Source organism: Dipodomys merriami, unplaced genomic scaffold, assembly GCF_024711535.1.
Source record: "Dipodomys merriami isolate MVZ:Mamm:240054 unplaced genomic scaffold, mDipMer1.0.p SCAF_22, whole genome shotgun sequence".
NCBI classification, from domain to species: Eukaryota; Metazoa; Chordata; class Mammalia; order Rodentia; family Heteromyidae; genus Dipodomys; species Dipodomys merriami.
In genome coordinates, this window is record NW_027203604.1 from 7,898,792 (window position 1) to 7,918,300 (window position 19,509).

The window sequence follows — 19,509 nt, forward strand, 5'->3', positions numbered from 1 at the left end:
AGTCAACCAAAAGTGGATTGTATCACTGTAAAGAGTTTTGAAGAATGAGGGATTATATCAACAAACAACACAGTTTGAAGTATATGCTCCAGTGCATATTAGCTACAAATCATCCATTAATTTCTTTGTTTCTAATCTATTTTTTATTTAAAAATGAGGTAACAAAATCTAGCATTCATAGAACCTGGCATATTGTAGAAATCAATAAATTGATCAGTCAATTGGAACTGATTTTTGTGAGGCTGAATTGCATAATGAAAGGCTTTGAAGGTAGAATCCCTGGCTGTGGTGGTGCTTCTCTGTAACACTTGAATAAGTTAATCTTTTAGATATTTATCTCATATCAAAAATAAGGTATTACTTAACCTTGGAAGGTTGTTTTGACATTTAAATGATTAATGTAATTCATAAAAATCACTTTAATAAGTGTCAGATCTTAGGCTCTCAATAAATGTTAATATTGTTAAAATCACAATTAGGTCACTTGTGAGCCTTTTTTTTTTACATTTCAATAATTTTATTGAAAGGTACTAAACAACAGTTGGTCAGGTTACATCTGCCAACTCAAAGTTAGCACTGATGTTTTCAAAATGTTGAAATGTATCAGCCCTTTGGGGAAAGCAAAAGGTTCCCCATAAAGCCTGGTCTACAAAAGTTAAAGATAACCTACACTGTGGGTCTTTGGTTGTTTTTTTCAATATTCATTTATCCAGTCTGGACGGACTCTGGCTATGCGTGTACTATCTGTAACATGTCCTAGATCCCCTTACATCCACCGGCTGACAGAAACAACCTTCACTACTACTACCTCTGCCATCTCTTAATTATATGGGTGCTGACCTTTCTTAAGACAGAGAAGGTTGAAACTTTAATAAGTAGTGTAAATTAAGCTTGGCATAATGGTACATACCTGTAATCCCACCTACTAGTGAGGCTGAGGCAGAAAGATTCCAAGTTCAAGGCCAATTTGTGCAAATTAGTCAGACTGTCTTAAGAAAAAAATTTTAAAAAGGTAGATAGTTCAACTGCAGAGCCCTTGTCTAGATGCTTGAGTCTATAGGCTCAATCCCCAGTACCACTAAAAAAAAGTAAATTATTTAAACCATTGTCAGTGTTGTCCTTACTATGAATTGTAAATCATTATTTTCTTATCATTAGACTGACAAAATTTCTGATGAAAATATGTTTAAGAATCACTCCGCAGAACTCATTGCCACCAAGAACAAATTGATTTTGATTTCTGCCATTAATAATTCACAATATATTAAGGAAGAGGAACATTACAAATAGTTATACTATCTATAACAAATCTTATATTCATTGGTTTGACGAATAGCACAATTGTACAGATGAAAAAGGACCACAAGAGATTCAAGAAAAAAAATTGAAGGTTGCCAGTCACAGGTGTCTCATGTCTGTAATCCTAGCTACTCAGGAGGTGAAGATCTGAGGATCGCAGTTCAAAGCCAGCTTGGGCAGGAAAGTCCAGGAGACTCATCTCCAATTAACCACCAGAAGACCAGAAGTGGTACTGTGGCTCAAGTGGTAGGTGCTCACCTTGAGCTGAAGATCTCAGAGACAGTGCCCAGGCCCAGAGTTCAAGCCCCATGACCAACAAAATTAAATTGAAGGTTAAGATTTTTAGATTAGATTAGATTGTGAATTTTCTCACTTAGCTAAAGCAGAAAAGATAATTATTAGTGTTCACTCACCACATGCCTTACAGCTCTGTGTATTATAATTTACTTAATTCTCACAGCAGGAGGTATTGTTATTCTTGTTCCACAGATGTGAAGACCCTGCACAAATAAATAGAGCTATTTGCTTAAGGTCATACAGCTAGTAGGTAGTTGTAACAAATATTTGTACTCACATAGTTTAGTTCCTAAACTCAGTTTTAAAAACACTGCATAATAACACAGGCTACATCCTTTAATTTAACATTTAAGCATTCTAATGACATGATTAGCTGAAGAAAGCAATACCACTTAAGATTTTTAATTTATTCAAATAGAGTGGCTGCTAAAGTTCACAGAATTTAATGCCTTAGATAATATGGTAACAATGTAAAAATGCATGGAATTGCAAAGAGTGATTTGTGTCTGAATAAATGCAGAATCAAATGTTTTGGTTTTAATTAGAATAGGGGAAGGGATTAAAGAAAAATCACCATTTCTTTATATTATTGTGTTTATAAGATCTTTTCAGCCTTCAGTAAGGCAGATTTACATAGCAAATCATTGACTCTATTCCAATGAACTTTTTTTTTTTTTTTTTTTTTTTTTTTTTGGGTCCAGTCATGGGGCCTGAACTCTGGGCCTGGGCGCTGTCCCTCAGCTCTTCAGCTCAAGGCTAGCGCTTCTACCACTTGAGCCACAGCGCCACTTCTGGCTTTTTTCTTTTTGCTTATGTGGTGCTAAGGAATCGAACCCAGGGCCTCATGCATGCAAGGCAAGCGCTCTACCACTGAGCCACCTTCCCAGCCCCTCCAATGAACTTTTAAAAATGATAGTATATAGAAAAAAGACACATGTTTATGAGTCTCCTTGAGCTAGCTGTTATCAGAGACATACCATAATCACTTCTAACTATTGCTTGTTTAGGTCACTCACCCAGCTTATCTTTTTCTATAGCAGTACTGTTATGTAAGTACAACGTCAACACAGAAGCAAATGATTATTTAGAAAAATACGTTGGATCAATTTAAAAATTATTCTGAGCCAGGCACCAGTGGCTCACACATCTGTAATCCTAGCTAGTCAGGAGGCTGAGTTCTGAGGATCATAGTTCAAAGCCAGAATGGGCAGGAAAGTCTCTTGAGACTTTTATCTCAAATTAACTACCAGAAAGCCAGCTCAAGGGGTAGAGCGCTAGGCTTGAGCTGAAGAGCTGAGAGACAGAACGCAGGCCCAGAGTTCAAGACCCATGACTGACCGCCCCCCACCCCCCAAATTCTGAAAACAGGTTGATACTTATTAAAGTTAAATGAGCCTTAACCATGAACTCTGTCAGCTCAAAGTTTAGTCATGCTATATACATTTTATTGAACCAGAAGTTAGAAATTACCCACATTGCAGTTCTGTGATAAGGTTAAAAAGGAATATAGACAATAACCACAGTTACTGTTAGCAGAAATTGTCAGCTGGTGGGGGGTGGGAGAGGGGGGTGTTTGTTGTGGAGATGGAAGGGAATGGATGGTGGGGGAAAACAAAGGAGACAATGCTCAATAGGAAATGTACTCATTACCTTGCTCATGTAACTGTAACCTCTCTGTTCAGCAATTTTACAATAAAAAAATGTAAAAAAAATTGTCAGCTGGGTTCAATAAAATATCAGACATTGACATTTTTCACTTGCGATTATATCTGCTTAAGAAAATGTTTAGAAAGGAGCATTTAAACTATGTAAAATGAATTTATTTTATGTGATAACTCATTTTCTCATTTGAAAAAAAATAGCTTGTAAGCTGCTTCTGCTTTTAGTCTACAGATAATTATGAGTTAAAATTAATATAGAAGATCTACAGACAGCTCAGTGGTAGAAAGCTTGCTTGATAAGTACGAGGCCTTTTGAGTCTCAGCACCAAAAAATAAACAAACCCAGATTAATAAACAAGTATTAGATTTAACTTTCTATACCTTTATATAGACTGAACTCCTGGAAGACAGTGTCCATTTATAAGTCCTTATTTCCCCCATAAGTATCCTATATCTATTATTGTTGAGTAAGCAAGAAAAATAAATTTAATTTTTGCTAATTACAAAAACTTTTAATATGTTCCTTACTAAAAATAGAAGCTTTATGTATGAATCCTTTTAGAAGTTAAATACTAAGTAGGTAATGCTGCATATGTATGCTACAAATTGGATTTCTTTAAGAATATGATGTTTATTTTTCCATAGTGATTTCTGAATGCACAAATTACAAGGTGCACTTTGAAGGCAAATGTTTATCTTCTTCTAAAACTTTGGATTTTGAATACTGCCAAGGGCAGCCCATTAGCAGTGTGCAGAGCTGAAGGGATAGAAAAACCTTGTTTCTTAAGCTACTGAGGGTATTTTCACATTAGGTTGAGTAGAGGATATAATCTTGAGATTTAGTTCCTGACTGCAGAAGTCATTGTTACAGGTAAGCATTTTTTCTCCCATGTGGATCTTATTATTAATTGTGAATGCTGATTTTAATGAGTAGCAGTATGGGGCTTTTTGCCTGATTTGATTGCAGTAAATTCTGAAACGTATAAAGATTGTAATAGTTTGCTTCTTACATAAATAAGATAGCATTTGTTAATGTGTCTCTTACAGGTAGTTACAGTTTAATGTTTGCTCTTACTGGGGCTTGTTTTGATTCATCATTTTTATTTGACTCACTAGCCACCATCTGTTAGTTATAATTTAACTTTCAAGGCTCCGTATAATTTGGTTTTTTTAATGAAGTTCAGGAAACAGCATTAATAAAGCTTTTTCTCTTTTAATTTTGAAAGGAAAAAAATCTATATCTAAGAAAGCAATCACAAAGAAAAGGAAAACTCTCACAAAATCACCTGCTGTACCAGAATTTCAGGTAAATTTTTCAACTTTGTCTCGTTTTTCGTAGTTTAATTTTTTTGTATTTATTTTATTGCTTAAAAGATGGGCTGAACTTCAAGAAACTAACTCATATACTTAAAATGAAATGTTTCTGACAATGTTGTTTTTCCCTTGCAAGCACGAATTTAGTCAGTCTGCCAGAATTTCATAATTTTTTTAACCTCTTGTTTCTGTCTCTTGGTAGTCAAAAGAACCTGATTTTTTGAATATGCTAACCTGAGCTAACTTTTGTAGAAGTAGTTTAATAGTACAATAGAAATATATTTATATGTAATTATATATATGAAAGTATATTATATGTGAGAAAAATATATATGAGAAAATATTAAGTTAAAATTAAATGGTCATAAACAAAAAATTGTACGTACTGCCAATTTTTTTTTCTTCAAAAAAGTAATTGTATGAACTAACATAAATATATAAAATGTTTTTTATTTGTAGCTAATAAGCAATCTTGTCCTGGTTAAATATTTTCTATTTTATAAAATATATTTTCTCCAAATGACACTGACTGACTTTAAAACTTTTGTAGTAATATGTCTAGCCACAGACTAGTAACTGTGAAGGTATTTATAATATATAGTCTGATTATATAGTTACATATATCAAAAAAATGGATACATCTATTTTCAGAAAAGTCGTATATGGCAGAAGTTACTAATTGGTAAAAATATTTTTAAATAAAATAAAAAATAAAAGTATGTTTTTATCAGTATTTTAGAGTATCCTAGTGACATTTTTAAGATGAATTGAAAACATTTCTACAAAATCTTTATATGACTTTTGTTATAGCAGAGTCAATTAATATTTTACAGTTTACCTGGGACATCATTCTACTGTTCATTGTAACATGACTAAATATTATAGTGTTATATTATTATGCTTCTACTGATATCATACCGGCCTTTGCTATTTTTAGGACTCATTTCCTATCAGTTCTTCAAAGCATTATTAGTCCTGGAAATAATATCTTAGTTAAGACCTGGCCTGTTTCTATTATTTTCTGTTCCTATATTGGTGGATGGAGTTTTACATGCAAAAGTAAAATAAACTTCATACAGTGTTCTATACAATTGCAGTTGATATTAGAAATTAATAATGTCAATGGATTGCCTAGACAGTATTTCTTTTTTAAGCTAGCAAAGCAAAAATGGAAATTATCAATGTATATGTAATGTGTCACAGATGTTATGTGAATATGTATACTCATATATTGTTCTCATGAGATGTTGCTTTTAGTTGTGTGTATGTACACTGTGACAGGACTTGTATATTTTTGACTGGCTCATGGACAAAAAAAGTTTGTAAAACACTGTTTTAAGTGATAGTTTTAGTTAGTTATCGACCATTTGCTTACCACTGGCAGAAACTTAAGGTCAAAAGTACATGTTTTGCTAGAATGAGCCATTCAAAATAAATAAAGTTCCCTTCCTGGTTCTTAAGGTATGGGTTGGTGGAGGGAGTGTATTTCTATGTCTCTGTATGTGCATAGGGCTAAGGTAGGGAATACTGTCCTGAGAACAAGAACTCTTATACCTCGTTTATAATATGTGAACCATGGTATTCTTCATAAAGAAAATGGCAACTGCTTCACAATGGAATATGTCATTTACTTCAAATAAATGAATTAATATAATACTGATAATATTAGTTATCAATGAACTTTGCGGACCGTAAAACTTAAAGCTTTGTTCATATGTAAGAATACCACTTTAGTGAATTTTTTTTCTTGCCAAAAATTCTAATAATAGGATATTTATCAACTTAGATTTTATAAATTACTCATTTTATGCATGTTTTTTTAAAAATTTGTGCCAGTACTGGGGCTTGAACACAGGGCCCTGTGCTCTCCCCTGGTCTTTAATGGTCTAATGGTACAGGTTGGCACACCACCACTTGAGCCACACTTCTATTTTTGGCTTTTTGATTATTAATTGGAGATAAGAATCTCATGGGTTTGTCTGCCCAGGCTGGCTTCAAACCTCAATCCTCAGGTCTTAGCCTCCTTGAGTAGCTAGGATTACAGGTGTGAGCCACCAGTACCCAGCTTAACCACATTTTTTGTTTGTTTAGTGGGGCTTTTTGTTGTTGTTGGTTGTGAGGCTTGAACTCTGGGCCTGGGCATTATCCCTCAGCTCTTCAGCTCAAGGCTAGAGCTCTGTCACTTGAGCCATAGTGCCACTTCTGGTTTTCTGGTGGTGTATTAGAGATAAGAGTCTCACAGACTTTCCTGCCTGGGCTGGCCTTGAACTGTGATCCTCAGATCTCAGCCTCCTGAGTAGTTTAGGGTTATAGGCATGAGCCACCTGCACCCAGTTACCCATGTTTTTTTTTTGTTTGTTGGTTTTTGTTAGTCCTAGAACTTGAATTCAGGGCCTGGGCACTGTCCCTGAGCTTCTTTTGCTCAAGGCTCTCACTCAACCACTTGAGCCACAGCTCCACTTCCAACTTTTTCTGAGTAGTTTATTGGCAAGATAAGAGTCTTACAGACTTTCCTGCTGGAGCTGGCTTTGAATCTCAGCCTCCTAAATAGCTAGGATTACAGGCTTGAGCCACCAGTACCCAGCTAAGTTTTTTTTTTTTTTTTAAGATCAATTTAAATGTCATTTCTGGTATTAAGCATGAAAATACTTAATAGAATTATATAAGTAGAATATTTTCTTTGTCTTATCCTTTTAAACTACCTTAATGCAGAAAAGAAAACTATTGATACATAAATATTAAATTCCTATGTAAAATTTACTCTGTTTACCAAAAAGCTAGTCTTGTTTGAATTGATAGAAAATATTTTTAAAGACAATTACGGCATTAAATTGTGAAGTTTACTTTTTAAGCACTAACACATGAAAAAAGATGTCTATTTTGACCTCAACTACTTTTTATTCTGAGAGTATATTTGTTGACTTTTTTAAAACTAAAAAGTAATCTTATTTTCTTCCGAAGGAATTCATGTTTATAAATACATCGAATATCTCTCAGTTTAAGAAAAATAATTATCCTACTATTATTTAAGGTATATACTGTGGACATTGGTGAATTAAATTTGTGAGTGCATGCACGTGTGGGTGTGTGTGTGTGTGCGCATGTGCGCGTGCATTGTAAAGAGACTAATACTGTCTGTACTATTTTTTCCTAAGAGTTGTATCAGACCTAAGAGTTGATTGTCAGACCTTAAACATAAAAATAAGATGCTTTTACTAAAAATGAAAGTTCTTAGCTAGGCTCTGGTGGCTCACGCCTGTAATCCTAGTTACTCAGGAGGCTGAGATCTGAGGATCACGGTTCAAAGCCAGCCAGGGCAGGAAAGTCCGTGAGACTCTTATCTCTAATAAAGCACTAGAAAACCGGAAGTGGTGCTGTGGCTCAAGCAGTAGAGCGCTCGACTTGAGCTGAAGAGCGCAGGGATAGCGCCCAGGCCCAGAGTTCAAGCCCTACGACTGATTAAAAAAAAAAAAAAGTTCTTGAGTTTCCTCTCTAAAGACCTTTTTTCAATGAATCTAGATGTGTACAAATCATCTGCATGGTGGTTAAACATACAGGTTCTTGAACTAGGCTTCACCTCTTAACTTTGTAACCTTGAGTTTACTTACTTTTGTAGGTAGGGTTGTTGTAAGGATTACATTATATTCCTTATCGTTTAGCTATTCTTATTATTTATTTTCAAATAAACATATGCTTCTGAGGAAAAACATATTACAAGTAAAAAAATCCATTAGAAATCAGCTTAAGAACAACTATTACTGATCTAGCACTTTTTTCAGCTACTAAAAACTTTAAAAAATTTTTGATTATTTGACCATGGAGTGAAAAATTAGTTTTATTCTTATTTTAGTGTTCTGAGAGGATATATATGTGGCATGTAAGGAAATTCTATTGACTTTTTTAATCAATAGAAATTGCAAAAATATTAGGAAATACTTACAATATTTAGAATAGTAGTTCATTTAAGCATTTATATCAAGTAATATGATTTTGTTTAATTAAATTATTTTTCTATATCAATTTTATAAGCAAGACAAGTGAACAGTAAATGTCAGTTTTCCTAATAAAGTTAATTTTTTGTAAAAGGCATTTTCATTTAATATTTGAGAAGTCTAACCTATGCATTCTCCTTTTGTACATAATTTTAGTAGAAAGTTCTAGAATGTATTTAAACACTTAAGTATCCACAACCAATGGATGCAACTCTAGGTACTGGTGGTTCACACCTATAAACTTAACTACTGAGGGTAAGGTCCAGCTTAGAACCCACCAGGGCAGAATAGTACACAAGACTCTTTCTCCCAAATAACTAGAAAAGGCCAATGCTAAAGCCATGGCTCAGGTGGAGTAGAGTGCCAGCTAAGCAAGCATTATGCCCTGAGTTCAAACCCTAGTACTGGGGGGAAAAGAAAGGGTGACATTGTTCAAAAAGAAATGTACTCATTACTGTAACTCCTCAGTACATCACCATTATAATAACTATACACACACACACACACACACACACGCACGCACGCACGCACGCACAGAAAAGACGCAGTAAGATAATTAAAAATAAATAATTTAGCAAGCTTAGTTACCACAACATTATTTTCCATTGGTAACCTATAAAACCTCTAATGGAATGTTCTCCTTGTTCATATGTATAGTTTATTCTAAAAGCTAATTTGCAAAGGAATTATTTGCCAACGTATTATTACTATAGTATTATTTTCAAAAAACTTAAGGATTTTTCACATATTCCTGAAAAAAATTTATTTCTCCATGCAGCCAATGCAGAGACTAGGGAATAAGAAATGAAATACAAGCCCCAGTGTAACAAATTAAGACTAAAATTGAAATTCGTTTTTGGTTAGCTATTTCACTGTGTTCCAAATCTTTGGAGTAAGTCATTATTTTGAATTGCTGTTATTTAAATGAATATTTTCAACCTCAGCTTTTTGTTTTGCTGTAATCAACATAGATTTTTAAAGTTCTTTAATATTTTAAATTTAGTACATGAAAGAAAAATATTTTGTTGCCTTGTTTGTCAAAATTATTTAGTTTTCATTGTCAGAAATAATCTTTCCTTGTGGGCTCTGAAGTGTAGACATTATTGCTTGTTTGGTGATTATAAGACATAAGGAGGACTTCTACCAGTGATTAATATAATTTCATTTTAATTGCAGTATAAATTTTGGATGTATACCATGCTCTCATTGTTTTGCTTATAATTTTTATGACAAATTATAGATTATGTTAGTAGAATGAAATTAGTACTATCTACTTTGTTTGGACTTGTTATTATAACTTCAGAGTACTTTTCCTTTTGCTTTTAACTATAATTTATATCTTGTTTCTATTTTTACAAACTGCCTTATATTTTTTTGAAACATGATTATCATTTCATGGAAAATATTGGATATGTTACATCCTAAAACTTTAATTAACACATTTAATTCAATTTAATTTTGTTTTGTGTAAAAAGAACCTTTAAAGAATGTGATATAGTAGGAGCAATGGAGACACTGTGGCTTCTCTATTAGCATGTCATCACAGGTTACTCTATCTCTATTAGTTTTAATTACTTGTATTTGAATTGAAGAAACACTTGTTTTAGTCTAGGGTAAGGCCTGAATCACATTCTTATTTTTGGTCCCTTTTAGCACTAAGGTCTATAATTTTGTAGCTTTACCATGGCTTGTGTCAAGTGAAAGGTTAACATTAGGAAGAGTATGAGAGCCTTAAAAGATTTCCTGGGGAATTTATAATCTCTACACTATGACAAGAAGACATCTTTTCTTGATGTTAGCATTGTGACCTGCTGTAATCCAAGCTTCTGTGAAGCCTTTTAATTTCACCCCTGGAAGGCCCGATACCTCAGGTATACATTTCAAATTCAAGTTAATAAGAAGGAAGTTTAAATAAGATGCTTACCTTTGTTTCAAAATGCCTCTGTTCTTCACATTAAGGTGAGATTTACCTACTAAATTGATTCTATTTCTAGAACACCATTTTAAATTGAGTTTAGGTTAAAGGTCTTACTTTGTAAAACAAAGGAAATAGAGTTGTTTATGACACAGATGTACATAAATTGATTGTGTCATATTCCAGAATTACCTAGCAGCTGAACTTAATTCTACATATTAGGTATAAGATATGCATTAGACGTATCACTAGAGACTTTAAAAAAAATTAGTATTTTAATTTAGGCATGGTAGTGCATGCCTTTAATCCCAGCACTTGAGAGGCTGGGATTAACTTGGGCTACTAGTGAGTTTGGAAGCTAGCCTTGTCTGCATACAAAGAACTAGTCTCAAACAAAAGAAAGCATAAATCACTATATAAACTATTAAGTCATTTGAAATAACTTCAAAGTAAAAATTGATTTAAAAATATTGTGGCTCTCAAATTAATCAGAATTTGTTGTTAAGAGGTCATTTATTTTAACAATTATCTATTTGAATACAGTGTTTAATTCAGTGTGCCATCCCCTATTTCTGGAAATTAATCTTTTAGATTACACTACTCAAAAGTGTAATCTTCAGGCTATTTTGAAGAACTTGTTAGCAATGCAGAATATAAAGTCTCATGTAAGACCTACTAAATAAAAATATCTTTGTTGTAACAAGATCTTCATATAATTCTTGTATGTAATGAGATTTGAGAAGCACTAATTTAGTACAATTTACTAAGCCCCTTGAAGGTGTTATTTTAAATATCTCTTAAGCTGTTGAAATAATTTATGCTTTTACCTTTATTGTATTTATTCCTTTAGATAGAATGTAAATATTTGTTGATTTAGTGAAAAACCGGCTTCTCACACTTGTAATTTTAACTATTCAGCGGCTTAAGATCAGAGGATTGCTGATCAGAGCCAGCCTGGGCAAGAAAACCCATAAAACTCTTAATTCCAGTTATCAACCAAAAAGCCAGAAGTGAAACTCACTCTCTCTTCACTAGCCTTGAGCAAAAAAAGCTAAAGGGCAGTTCCTAAGCCCTGAGTTCAAGACCTAATACTGGCACAAGTGTGTTCACACACACAACACACAAGATTAAATTGCTTTTAGAATATATTTATAGAGGGATTTACCTTCATGGTTTCTGCAGGTTTCTATAAACAGCATACAAAATATATACCTTTATTCCTTGTAGTGAAATAGCTAAGATGAAAGCAAAAAATTCCTTTTCGCTTTGCCATATGTGCAACTAAAAAGTCTATGTTATGATACTAACCTAGTATATTAAGTTTAGTGAGACGGCGATACAACATCTCTATGTTGTATATGATGTGAACAGACATTGCAAATTCTGAGAAATTTGATGTAGTCAGAGGAACTCTTAGTCTTCACTGAGTACTTTCTAAAATCTTGCTGAAAGGTCAGCATTTTTCTATGGTCTTATAACAGAAGCTGAATGCATTACGTAGTTTTAGAGGCAATTCCATGGTTTACCAGCCACTGTTTGGCCATCAGCATTTCCTTCATCACCAAATTTGGCAAATTGTAATACGTAATTTCTAAAATTAGTTTATTCTCCTACTGTATTATTATATATTGCTTCCTACTCTGAAATTGTTTTTCTTTTTTTTTCCCAAGCATTTCCCATTACATTTCCAGTGACAAATTGCTTAATTGGAAGTACAAATTTTCCTTATTTTGTCAGTTCTGAGTTGGAAGTTCTATAGATATGTCTTATGCACAATTGTTAATACTAATTAACTTTTCTTACTCTATTAGATTAAACCATCTCGTTATTTTTGTGGAGCAAAAAATGTAAATGAATTCCCTGTCTCCTATTTCTTTCACTTAATAGCCTCTAAGAATTACCTTCTGGTAACCCACTTTTATGTTATTTGTTTCTAATTTAAAAAATGCTTCTTAGGAAGCAAATGCCCTTATAAATATGGGCTAATAAAGTTAATCACATTAATAATTTGTGAATACAGTATTTTAAAAAATGGCATAAAGGTAACAGCAAGACTTGCACTTCATCGGAAACTTTTCATCTTTTTGCAGATAAAATTTTAATTTCAGAGGCCTTTTATTTTTCATAATATGTATTTTAAATAGCTTAAATTATTTTTGAGAAAGAAGTTAAATATATTGAACTCACTTGGGAAAGCTGTAATTTTTTTAAGAACTAAAATGCAGTTAATGTTATTGTTGTTGAGACTTCACTGTACAGTCTTGGCAATTAAACCACACTAGCAACCAGCCAGTTTAAACCAGTTATTTTGGACATTTGCCAACGTTACCAATATTAAAAAGGAGCCACACAGTTATGGAATGAAATAGGTCCTATCTGTAAAGAGGATTTTATTAAAACCTGTTAAGCTCAGTCCAGTATATGGTATATACTTCTAATCACAGTGTGCTGTGGGAGGCCTGGAACAGGCAGATTGTAAGTTCAAGGTCATCTTGGGATACATGGCAAACCCTGCCTGAAAAACAAATTTTTAAAAAAGCTAGTATGCTCATGTTAAGAATGTATACTTAATTTTATCTATATTTTCAAATCTATTACATATAGTTGCAAACCTTCTTTGCTAGCACTTCCAACAGCAATAAGTAAGATTGGTTAAATTATGTATCACCACACCAAAGCAAAAAGATAATGACAACTTTCCAGGGGTGCCTTTGATTCACCTCCTAGGAGACTGCCTGATGAAGTGCTTCTTAAAGGTGATTGAATTGCCTGTGAAATCTAGAGTGAGTTTCCAGATCTTTGTCATTCTGGGCTGAAAGTTAATATTAAGAAGTAACTGAATTGTAAAGCAAACATAAGAGGTGGGGATTTGGGATGAGAACACCAATGTTGAAGTTTTACCTTATTTTATACTAAGACTGAAGTTCATATATCATAACAAGTGAATACCTCTTAACATGTATCTGTGGAGTGTTCCTTGCTGTACTATTGCAGAGAAAAATAATTGTGAACTCAGTGTGTGTTAAAACGACTTCTGTTACCACGTTTTGGGTGTTTTATATTATGTGTTATCAAGCTGTGTTTTTGTGTTTTATTTTAGCTTATTTGCACTAATCTTGATGAACTCAGGGAATTAATCACAAAAATCGAGAATGAACTCAAAGATCTGGAAAACAGTAGAAAAAAATCGGTAGGTGTTAATCCCAAAGTTCTATCTATTATTATCAGCATTAAAATTTATTCCTGCTTTTTTCTAAAGCCTTTATAAAAACTTATTCTCAAGAATTATATGAAAATTTTCCATGAAAGATAGAAACATTGTTTCTTTTGTTTCTCCTGTGTGGTGTAGTTTTCACTTTTAATAGGCAAAAACTTGGTGCCATGGGCAAGAAAATTAATTTTGTTTGCCTGGTTTATATCAGGTATTATTTTAGATATTTCCCTTATATTAACTGTTTTCTAACTAGTAATTTTATCTTACAAATATTCTGACTTAATAATTATATGTATTTAATGGAAATTTATAGCCACATTAACATTAAATTTTAATAAAGTGTAACATAAAAACATATGTAACCTATTTAATTGGGCCCTAGATATTGAGATAGCTTTTGATAATTTTCACTATTCTAAATTCATAATCTTTTATTTTTATTTTTTACTGCTATTGAGGGATTGTAGCATGACAGCATTATATGTATTGTCCCAGCTTGGTAAAATGCTCTATTTTGTTACATAGTAAATGAGTAACAGCTGTTTAAGTAACATTTATAGTTGGGTAATGCCACAGATTTGAAACACAATTACACATCAGTAAGTAAATGGGGAAGACTTCAAACACTGAAGAAAATCATCATTTAAAAAAAATTTTATGCCTTAGAAATGTCATGGAACTACTTTGAGCTCAATACTCGTCATCTACTGAAGTCAATATGTACTAAATATGATTAGTGATTTAGCAAGCTTGATATCAGATATGTCATAGTCATTTCTTTGGAAAAACTTATTGGTAGCAATCTGAAGGGAAGAGACTGAAATACCATAAAAGTACAACCTACTAAGTTTTTTTAAATACTAAAGTGAAATCAAATCTTAAACATTTTAGCAGTCTCACATGTAACACCCCTAAGAGTATTGCTGTAGATCTCAGAAGTAATTTTCATAGTGATAGTAAATAATTAGCAAGAAAATATTCAACATGCTATCGGAGAAAATGAGGAAAAGTGTATATTTTAGAAATAATTGCATTAAAATTATTTTTACCCTTATTAAGCCCTTATGTTTTCATGTACACTATAGATACCTAGACAATCTCCTGATGTAGAAGAGTTCGATGTTTGATTAAAATTTACTATAACTAAGCTGGGCCTGGTGGTTTCAGCCTGTAATCCTTGCTACATGGGAATCAGAAATGGGAGTAGGGGTAGGAATATTGCAGTTTAAGGCCAGCCAAAGCAAAAAGTTCATAAGACCCCATCTCAACCAATGATTGGGCACAGTGGGATATGCCTGTTGTTTGAGTTATGTGGAAGTACAATGGCTGGATGCAGTGGCACACACTTGTCATCATCAGGGACATGGGGAAGTCCAAGTAGGAGGATTGAAGCCAAGGCTGACCCAGGCAGAAAGCCACACCCTACCTTGAAAATAACCCATGCAAAAAAGTGCTGGAAGCTTGGCTTCAGTAGGCATGAGGCCCTGAGTTTAATCCCTAGTGACACACACACACACACACACACACACACACACACACACTTACTGCTGCTCTCAAAAAAAGTTAATGAGAATATTTTTTGCAGCCGAAAGATTTTTCAACTTATTTAATACTATATATTCGTAAAGTATGTAAAGATTAATTTCTTCACTAAGAAGGAGTATTTTTTTAAATCAAGGTGTGATATATAATTGTTCACAGAAGCTACTTGTTTTTAGGTAGGTGTCCATATCTCATGATTAAAAAGCATTTTGTCAAGTAAATTTGTCAAATCTTTTTTATGCTGCAGTTAAGCATGTCTTTATTTTTCCTATATTGTAAATTAGAATTTTTGTTTCTAATACATGATTTTAAGCATAGTTAATATAAGTATTTATAGGATGTATTATAGGGAGAAAAAGACTTTGGTTCTAGGGATTTTTTTGTAAAGCCACCCACCTCACTTTCCTTGATGAAGTGGAATTAGGACTAAGCATCTCACTTCCTTTATAGTATCAAATAGAAGAAAAGTAAAAGGAAACAAAACCATAAATACAGTGTACTACTTAACTGGCATGTTTGCTAGAAAACTTTTAGATTATACAGAGTTTAATTGGTTACATTTTGTTTCTCTAAATTTATTCATAGCCCCTAATATTCATATATTGGTTTTAAAGTATGCTTCTTACTCTTCAACAAATAGAAATTTTTGGAACTGTTCTTACTGAGGTTTTCAACCTATGACCTTTTTCACATTGGTGTAAACTGCCTACAAGATTTACATGAACAGATTATCTTTTTCTTTTTCTTTTTTCTTTTTCTTTTTTGTGTCGGTCATGGGGCCTGAACTCTGGGCCTGGGCTCTGTCCCTCAGCTCTTCAGCTCAAGGCTAGCACTCTACCACTTGAGCCACAGCACCACTTCTGGCTTTTTCTGCTTATGTGGTGCTGAGGAATCAAACCCAGGGTCTCATGCATGCAAAGCAAGCACTCTACCATGGAGCCACCTTCCCAGCCCTGAACAAATTATCTGAACCAATGAAATAACCTCACAATGTAAAACAAAGACAAAGTTTATACTTCATTATTATTCTCTATTTTTTATACAATCTAATATTGAATATGCTAAATGTTAGTTAATTCAAAGAAGTTTATTGTGTATTTGTATTAACATTTAATACCAATTCATTTGTTAAGGTGTTCCACTTAACTGAATTTTCTAAAAATAACTGAAGTTTAAACTTTTACTAAAATCCTTATACATTTAATAGAGAAATTCTCTGCCTCTCTGCATTGTTTGTATTTTTGGTTTTTCTTTTCCTTTGTCTTTCTGCTTTGCCAGGCTGTCTGTCAATTGTCATTCTCATGTGTGTTAATACATTTGCCCTAGCTGATGTTCTGTGGATTAAGAAAGCAGGTAACCGTTTTTACTAGAATTTGACTCAGTGAGGACCCAAGGGACTTAATGATAAAATGTATGAACTAGATGATAGTGGTAGCTGTTTTGACTTATTCCTTGTCTTGTAGGCTTCCTTCACTATTGTCAGATAAAGGAGGTATTAATATTGCTCTCCATAGGAAGATATAATATTAATGTCAATGTTAAATTGCTATTCATCATTTACTTTCATATCTCAAACAATGAAAAGAATACATGTTCCATTCAAATATTTCCTTGTCATAAATGTCATTACTCGCGCAGGGAATAGAGATGTAATATAGATTCATATAAATACTTAGCCACTTCAGAGCTTTTCCAGGTAGTTTTTCCTGAGGAAGACTGATTGATCCCATTTTCTCACCTAGATCAACATTCCATTAAAAAATTATTTTTATCCAGGCACTGGGGGCTCAGGCCTGTAATCCTACCTAGTCAGAAATCTTATCTGAGGATTGTCATTTGAAGCCAGCCCAGCCAGGAAAATTCATGAGACTCTTATCCCAATGAACCACCAAAAAGCCAGAAGTGGAGCTGTGGGTCAAATGGTAGTCTTGAGAGAAAACAAACAAACAAACAAACAAACCCGGGGCAGGGCCCAGGCCCTGAATTCAAGCCCTAAGATTAATAATGGGGACAAAGGAGAAGGGGGTGTATTTGTTTGTTTGTTTGTTTTTTGTGCTAGTACTGGGACTTGAACTTGGGACCTCGCATTCTTGCTTAGTGATCTTGCTTATGGTTGACACTCTACCATAGGAGCCATAACTCCTGTTTCAGCTTTTTGCTGGTTAATTAGAGATGGAGTCACAAGAAATTTTCTACTGGCTTTGAATCACCATCTTCTAGATCTCATCTTCTTATGTAGCTAGGATTATAGATATGAGCCACTACCAGCACCTTGTTGTTGTTGTTTTAAAAATTAACAGATTTTGGGCTGGGAAGGTGGTAGAGCGCTTGCCTTGCATGCATGAGGCCCTGGGTTCGATTCCTCAGCACCACATAAGCAGAAAAAGCTGGAAGTGGCACTGTGGCTCAAGTGGTAGAGCTAACTAGCCTTGAGCTGAAGAGCTAAGGAACAGTGCCCAGGCCCAGAGTTCAGGCCCCACGACCAACAAAAATAAATAAATAAATAAATAAAAATTTTTAAGAATTAACAGATTTTGCTGGGCACCAGTGTATTACCTGTAATCCTAGTTACTCAGGAAGCTAAGATCTGAGGATCATGGTTTGAAACCAGCTCTGGAAGAAAACTCTCTTTTCACCAAAAGAACTCATCTCGAATAAACTACCAAAAAACAGAAGTGGAAGTGTGGTAGAGTGCTAGTCTTGGGAAGAAGGAGCTCAGGGACAGTGCCAAAGCCCTGAGTTCAGGCCCCAGGACACATACAAAAATTAACATTTTATATTTCAGAGCAGTTTTATATTTACATTAAAAAATCTTTCTTTAGGGGCTGGGAAAGTGGCTCAATGATAGACTGCTTGCATGCACGAGGCCCAGGGTTCGATTCCTCAGCACCGCATAAGCAGGAAAAAGCCAGAAGTAGTTCTGTGGCTCAAGTGGTAGAGTGCTAGCCGTGAGCTGAAGAACTGAGGGATAACACCTAGGCCCAGAGTTCAGGCCCATGACTGACAAAAAAAAAAAAAATCTTCCTTTAAACTTCTCAGAGGTTTTCTCATTGAACTGTTTATTACAGTGGAAATATATACAGTCTTTTTTTTTTTTTTTTTTGCCAGTCCTGGGGCTGGAACTCAGGGCCTTGGCACTATCTCTCAGCTTCTTTTGCACAAGACTAGCACTCTACAACTTGAGCCACAGTGCCACTTCTGGCTTTTTCGGTTTAATGTGGTACTGAGGAATCAAACCCAGAGTTTCATGCATGCTAGGTGAGCACTCTACCACTAAGCCACATTCCCAGCTTTGATATATAGTCTTTTAAAACTCTAGAGTATTTATTCATTCTTGAAAGATAATTAATTCCATTTATGGTTAATAATGTGAAGTGAGGAAAATAATTTGTTTGGTCTTACTTGATGGTTCCATCACTTCATTTAAGAGTAACTCAACATCATTTCTATCTTATAATACTGTATTTAATGTTGAGATAAAATTTGTGTTTTGCATAATTATTTGGATTATACTTTCTGCTGTAATAAGATTATTAGCTTTCAGGAAAGATAGTCTGCTATTTATCTTAATAATACTACCTGCTCCTATTTTATTTGTAATTTGTTAGACACTATTGCATTTTAAATAGAAAAAAAACTTATCAAACTTTTATTTCTTAGCTTTTTATCGTATCTACCTAATTTATATTTCATATCATAGTTTACATATTCAAAGAAGTCTATTCTTCAATATAGAAAGAACCATGTAGAAATTGGATATAAAGAAAATAAAAAATTGACAACAAAAAGATTTTATTTCAAGCTGTATATTGGTGGCTCATGTCTGTAATCCTAGCTACTTATGATCTGAAGATCTGGGTTTAATGCTAGCCTGTGCAGAAAGTTTTTTGTTTTTGTTTTTGTCAGTAGTCGAGCTTGAACTAGGGGTCTGGACACTGTCCTTGAGCTCTTTCACTAAAGGCTAGCTCTCTACTACTTTGAGCCACAGCACCACTTCGGGCTTTCTGGTGGTTAACTGGAGATAGTCTCATAGACTTCATGCCAGTCTGGCTTTGAACCCTGACCCCCAGATCTCAGCCTCCTGAGTAGGTAGGATTACAGGCATGAACCACCAGCACCCAGCAGCATTTAACTTTTATTCTCAACATTTCTTTCCTAAACACACACACACACACACACACACACACACACACACACACACACACACACACACACACACACACACACACACACACACACACACACACACACACACACACACACACACACACACAC

At 34.0% G+C, this 19,509-nt stretch overlaps 1 protein-coding gene across 5 annotated transcripts in view; it reads left to right on the forward strand.

The window, feature by feature from the left end:
• Brd10 (bromodomain containing 10) overlaps positions 1-19,509 on the forward strand; it is a 100,545-nt gene that overhangs the window by 49,475 nt on the left and 31,561 nt on the right. For 4 of the 5 annotated variants that reach the window (XM_070033246.1, XM_070033243.1, XM_070033241.1 and 1 more), the window contains 2 exons: positions 4,484-4,563; positions 13,579-13,668. In XM_070033246.1, the coding sequence (XP_069889347.1) occupies positions 4,484-4,563; positions 13,579-13,668 (170 nt within the window). The remainder of the gene's footprint in view (positions 1-4,483; positions 4,564-13,578; positions 13,669-19,509) is intronic. The other variant, XM_070033242.1, reaches the window with a different exon arrangement.